The following is a 6,479-nucleotide window of genomic DNA, read 5'->3' as shown; positions in this document are numbered from 1 at the left end:
TACTAGGGATGAAACTCTTCTACTATTTAAATGGGAAGCTTTTTACTCAATAGGGACATTGTAACATGCATATTAAGGTGATATAAACTTAAACTTATTTCTCTGCTTTCTAGCTATTAAAAAGTTCTTATTTTAATTATAGTTCTTCTATACGTTGGACTTCGAATCGAAGGTCCGGTCGAGGGCAAAACTATTGTTCAGCTTATATTCGAGCCCAGACTCAACGTCACAACTCGTTCGGCTATTTATTTATCTTCAGTTCGTTTATCTAACATTCTTGATTACTTGTGTTAAATCAATCCACATATCTTTAAAAACGCGTACAAATTTAGTTGTTATTCTTTTTATAGATAAACAAACTCAACGTATATTACAGGTTTTCCAAGTCTCCGATGCTCAGTCCAAGTTGTAGCTCGCACCATCACTTTCAAACCTATACCAAAAACCAATATATATACAACCTGAACTTGTTGCATGATATTCACCCAAATAGCATAAACAAACAAACAATAGACTTCATTACTAGACTTTCTACTAATTCCCTTCGTATCTATCTGCTCAAATATAATGTCTCTTGGCAAAAAGCTAACCAATGGCACAACTCACACTACCTGCAGCAACCATTTGCCCAAACGCATAATCCTAGTCCGACATGGTGAATGTTTAGCAAATACTGACATTAACGTCTACGGAACAACCCCAAATCACAAAATTGAACTGACCCAAAAAGGGATTGAGCAAGCCAAGCAAACTGGCTCCCTCATCAAGAAACTGATCACTTCTGAAAATGCTGTTGAATCTAACAATTGGAAGGTCTTCTTCTATGTTTCACCTGCAGAGCGCACCAGAAGGACGTTGAGAGAGATCGGCCAGTCGTTCCCGAAAAGGAAAGTGATGGGAGTGAAGGAAGAGTACAGGCTCAGAGAATTGAGTTTTGGTAACTATCATGACCCTGCAAGTATTGCAAAGGTTAAAGAGGAACGAGTGACGTACGGGAGGTTTTATTATAGAGTTACTGGAGGTGAAACTGGGGCTGAAGTTTATGACCGCATATCAAGTAAGTTCTCTTTTAACCAATTTTAGAACAAAATCAGATTACACTAGATATTTTTAGAGTCTTTGGAAAGCCACTGTAATTTGAATTGGTATAATTACATATCCTATTTATCATAGTGTAATTACAATGTAATACCAATATTACTATTTGGTTGCACAAGTATAATTACACAGTTAAATTAAATTTTAAATTAAACAATTATTAAAACTTAAAAGCTAATATAATAATTATATGCCTATAAATTTATATAAGTAAAAATAATATTATATTTGGTATTTATGATGTATATTTTTTCGCGAATATACATTAATTAGTAATTATATATTTATAACTAATATTGTAAAAATAATTTATATATATTTTTTAATTAATAAATTTTGTTTAGATACTTACAAAAATTAAAAATATATGTTTTATAAGAACATCATGGAATCCATGTTTGATAAAATAAATTAATATTTATAAGTACCAACAATCTGTTTATTTGTCATAGTGTAATTACAATGTAATACCAACATTACTGTTTGGTTGCACAAGTGTAATTACACAGTTAGATTAAATTTAAAATTAACAATTATTAATACTTAAAAGCTAATATAATAAATAAATGCCTATAAATTTATATAAGCATAAATGATATTATATTTGGTATTTATGATGTATATTTTTTCGTGAATATACATTAATTAGTAATTATATATTTATAACTAATATTGTAAAAATAATTTATATATATTTTTTAAATTAATAAATTTTTGTTTAGATACTTACAAAAATTAAAAATATACGTTTTGTAAGAACATCATGAAATCCATGTTTGATAAATAAATTAATATTTATAAATGTAATGTCATAACATTATTCAAATGTTTGACAAAACTAATCTATCAATTTTAACTAAAAAATGAACAACATGCAATGTGAGCCAGTACTACTAAAACAAGTAAATTGGAACCATGAATAAACACATTTTCAAAATTCAAAATAAAAATAAAAAATCGTTTAACATATGTCAAATTCCAACATAATAATAGTAAATTTCATTGCAACTTAAAATTAGGAAACATGATAAGTTTATAACCACATTCAACAACGAAATTCCACTTTAATTACATCACTCATTATATGCCAAATTTGTTAATGACTTATTATTTCTAATATTAGGAGGTGTAGTTTCAAAAAATAAAATAATAAAATAAATAAAAAATAAAATATAAGCAATTACATGGAATCACAAGAAGTAAAGATAGAGAAATAAAAGATAAATAATGTACAAAGAAAAATATATTTTAAAATTTCAAAAGAAATTAAAAAGTAAAAATAAAATTTAAAAATTAATAATAATAGAAATAAAAAGTCATAAAGAAAATAAATTAAAATAAAAACAAAAAGGAAAGAAACTAAAAGACAACCTTGTAATTATACAGTGTAATTACCACCAATTCTCACCTCCCCCTTGAGAATTGGAGAGTGTAATTACACCCCTCTAATTACACCCAATTCCATGTTGACCAAGTAATTACTTGGCCAAACAAACATGCCAAACTGTGTAATTACACTCAATTACATCCAAATCTATTTCCAATGTAGCTTTCCAAAGAGGCTCTAATGAAATTTAAATATTCGGTAAGTATTGTAAAAATTGTACGGACGTCCTATTTGGCCACCCCCATTTAATCTGTACTCACTTTTTAAATTTTATTTTAACTTGTACCCAATGTCTAAACAACTTCAGACATTTTTCTCCTCTTTCTTCTTATAACAATAATTTTATATGGTGTTTGTGAGCATATTTTAAGATAGTTTATGATGTTTTACAATGATGAGCTGTTGTGGCGCTTTATTTTTACTATTGCTTAGAATTTCTTCTTTTTCTTAATTGAAAAATGGGTTCGTTAGATTTATTGTTGTTTTGACAAATTGATGATTAGAGTATGTTCTTGATGATATTTGGAGGTTATGTTTCAAATTTGAGCTCATTTGGAGTAGATTTATGTATTAAATCGTATATTGGATTGTGAAGAACAAATTTCTATTTCTGGGCAATTTGCACTTCAGATCTATTTGGCCTTAAGTGCATGAAAACGTTGGTTGCACTTCAGACCTTTTCGTCTTAAGTGCATCTAGAGTGCAATGTTTCACTTCAGACTATTGGCCTTAAGTGTAAGAAAACGTTTGTCGCACTTTAGACCTTTTGCCTTAAGTGAATCTGAAGTGCAATTTTTCACTTCAGACTTATTGACATTAAGTGCATGAAACCATTGGTTGCACTTCAGACCTATTTGGCCTCAAGTGCATCTGAAGTGCAATTTTTCACTTTAGATTTATTGGCCTTAAGTGCATGAAACCATTGGTTGCACTTCAGACCTATTTGGCCTTAAGTGCTTCTGAAGCGCAATTTTTTCACTTCAGACTTATTGGCCTTAAGTGCATGAAACCATTGGTTGCACTTCGGACCTATTTGGCCTTAAGTGCATCTTAAGTGCAATTTTTTTATTTCAGGCTAGTTTTTTTTAACTTCAGACCCGATAAATCTGAAGTTGATCATAAAGTGAGTAGGCTTACACATAAGTTCAATTGTAACTCCAAAACCGCTATAAATGCAAAAGCCCTGTAAGTATTCGACAAACAAGTTGTAGTTTTCCACTTTCCAATAGTAAAATGGCAAAAGAATACATGTCAAAGGATAGTCACCGTATACTTAATTTAAATTGTGAAATAAAAGTACACAGTGAAAATTGTTTGGAACAGGGTGATTGTAATTATTGTTGTTATGCATTTGAAGTGCGATTTTTTAAATTTATTTTGCAGAATATAGATGAGCTTTTCTATTTAATCCTTCTTGATCAGTGAGTATATGTTACCTCGAGCATTTATTTGGAATGGATACTTGAACTTGATTTGACTAGTGAAGAAAATAATCTGTTGACTTTTCAACAGTTACCAAGCTCACAAGGTCTTCCCTCCACTGTCCCCTGCCATATACCTAAGAAAAAGTTACAAAACAAAATATAGAATCCTACTAATCTCATCTGCTAGGAAATGGAATTAGGAGGTGGTATTAATGCAATAAGAAATTAAGTTATATTCACGGGTAGTTTAATGATTTTTCACAGTATCAAATTGTACTTTAACTTAATGCATTGTTTTTATTTTATGAGGTTACCAATTACAATAAATCATAAATATTTACTTGCAATTACCTTATATTATGTAAATACTTTCTAATAAGTGCCAAAGCTTAAAATTTTGAACTCATACAATAATGTGCAGGTTTTGTAGAATGCTTAAGGAGGGACATAGAGATGAAGAAGTTTTGTGACGATCCATCTCGAGAGACCAACATCATCATTGTTACACATGGACTGAGCAGTCGCATTTTCCTAATGAAATGGTTCGAGTGGACTGCTGAGCAGTTTGAGGATCTTAATAGGATGAAAACTTGTGAATTTCAAGTTCTTCAATTAGGGAACGGAGGGGAATACAGCCTAGCATTTCATCACGACGATAAGAAGCTCAAGGAATGGGGATTATCCCGTGACATGATAGAGGATCAGAAACGTAGAGCTTATGGCCCTATTCTTAATTCGCTGGAACTTTGTGATTTACATCCTTACATGGATTGCTTTGCACAAGATTCAGATGAAGAGAATACTATTATGTAATACTCTAGTCCTCTTAATGTGTAAGAAAATTAATTAAGGAAGGTGTTGGATATCTCTATTGATTAGTATATTATACTTCTATAAACATTTTGGGTTGACTTCTTAATCTAAATTCTCTGTGAATTGTGATCTAGTAGTATAAAGGACTTCTTTGGATCATGACTTCACTTAACATGGATCTAACAAGTATGAGTGGAATTTTTTGTCACCTGTGCTCACCAGACGTCTGTCGAAATGCCTGAACGCAGCTTTCTGGTAACGAAAGAATGCCCTTGCCAGCTTAACATAAATGACATGCTTCGTGATAACTATGATGCATTTCAATTAGCGCACTGCACTTTTCTGTGACGCTGCTTTATATGTTTTATATACTATCGTATTTTGATCAAGAGTTTTTCTAGCCAACAACAACAAAAAACAATATAAATAACGGGAAGCAATATTCATTTGCAATTAATCTAATCGGGACTGAAATATTCAGGCATAGCGAACAATGGAAATGTGTCTATTCAACTACATGTAATGAGATATGTTATGATATAAAAAGACCTGAAAGCCTTTAATCATCTGCGTAAACTTGGAACTTGGCTTGCGATATTTCCCTGCTTTCTGCTTCCAATATAGTTCGCTAATGCTACTAATACGTCTTTTCTTTACATCAACCTTGCTAAATACTCGAAAAATTAGTCCATCAACCAGCTTGTTGTAACCTTCTTTCCATCCTTTGGAAACCAAGAGCGGTAGAAATATGATTGCCATACCCACTGCAAAGCCTAATGCAGCGGGTACATAGATGTCGGCCTTACTAAACATTTGCTGTCTTCAGATGCTGGCTGCACAGGTGCTTCTTCTCTGTCCTTATATATTGCAAGCTTTGTTCATTGGGAAGCCGCCCAGTCCCTTGTTTCCCATGAATGATATATCATCAAAGGTTTGAATTTGGTTGCCTCGAGGTATCATTCACTGCTAGAAATCCAGTAATTAGCGACCCAAAAAAACGACCAACGTTGGTCAAGTTAGGCAAATTACTGATCAAAACTCGTCCAAACACGCTTGGTCGCTATTTTGGTGGTCGTTTTAGTATACTGACCAAGGTTGGTCGCTAATTACCGACCAACGTTGGTCGCAAAGGTAAAAAGACCAACTGTGCAATTTAAAGCACATACCGACCAACTTTGGTCGGTAACAATATTTTAATAATTTAATTTTACCGACCAAAGTTGGTCGGTATATTTAAATTACGTCATGTTATTAATTATTAAAATTTAAAAATTAGTGACCAAAGTTGGTCGGTACAGTAAAATATATATTTTTAAAAAAAATTAAAATTTAACCATTCCTACCAAAGTTGCTCGGTAAAGTTGAAATCTGGGTAATCCTTGTTCAATAACCGACCAACTTTGGTCGGTAATTTTTAATTTTTTTTTTAAAATTAAGCTACCAAGGTTGGTCGCTAATCAGCAAAAAAAATAAGTAGGAACCGACCAACTTTGGTTGGTTTTCTGGCTTTTAATTTTGGCAGAAAATGCATGTTTTGGCAGCTACACCACCTGCCAGCATACCAAAATCCCTAAACAACAACAACACAACAACACAACAACAACAACAACAACAACAACAACAACAATAACACAATTCAATAAATACATTAAAACTAACAAATTAAAGTTCAATAGAACAAAAATATCCAAAACCAAGTTCAAACTTATTACAACTAGTTCAAAACCGGTTCTATTTGTCTAGTTCAAAGTAAATAA

At 31.7% G+C, this 6,479-nt stretch overlaps 1 protein-coding gene across 1 annotated transcript; it reads left to right on the top strand.

Moving 5' to 3' along the window:
* The first annotated feature begins 465 nt into the window (after positions 1 to 465).
* LOC107777764 (phosphoglycerate mutase-like protein AT74H) lies at positions 466 to 4,834 on the top strand. Its single transcript, XM_016597893.2, has 2 exons — positions 466 to 1,057; positions 4,331 to 4,834. The coding sequence occupies exons 1-2, from the start codon at positions 568 to 570 to the stop codon at positions 4,720 to 4,722; spliced, it is 882 nt and encodes a 293-aa protein (XP_016453379.1). The 5' UTR covers positions 466 to 567; the 3' UTR covers positions 4,723 to 4,834.
* Positions 4,835 to 6,479: the final 1,645 nt, after the last annotated feature.

Source organism: Nicotiana tabacum, chromosome 7 (assembly GCF_000715075.1).
Source record: "Nicotiana tabacum cultivar K326 chromosome 7, ASM71507v2, whole genome shotgun sequence".
Lineage (NCBI taxonomy): Eukaryota > Viridiplantae > Streptophyta > Magnoliopsida > Solanales > Solanaceae > Nicotiana > Nicotiana tabacum.
Note: the sequence above shows the minus strand (reverse complement) of the source record. Positions and strands in the feature narration are given on the sequence as shown.

Bases quoted from the DNA above. Each gene is read 5' to 3' on its own strand.
- LOC107777764 (XM_016597893.2), top strand. From the start codon at position 568: ATGTCTCTTGGCAAAAAGCTAACCAATGGCACAACTCACACTACCTGC. The intron at 1,058-4,330 runs GTAAGTTCTCTT...AATAATGTGCAG, and splicing joins AGTTTATGACCGCATATCAA to GTTTTGTAGAATGCTTAAGG.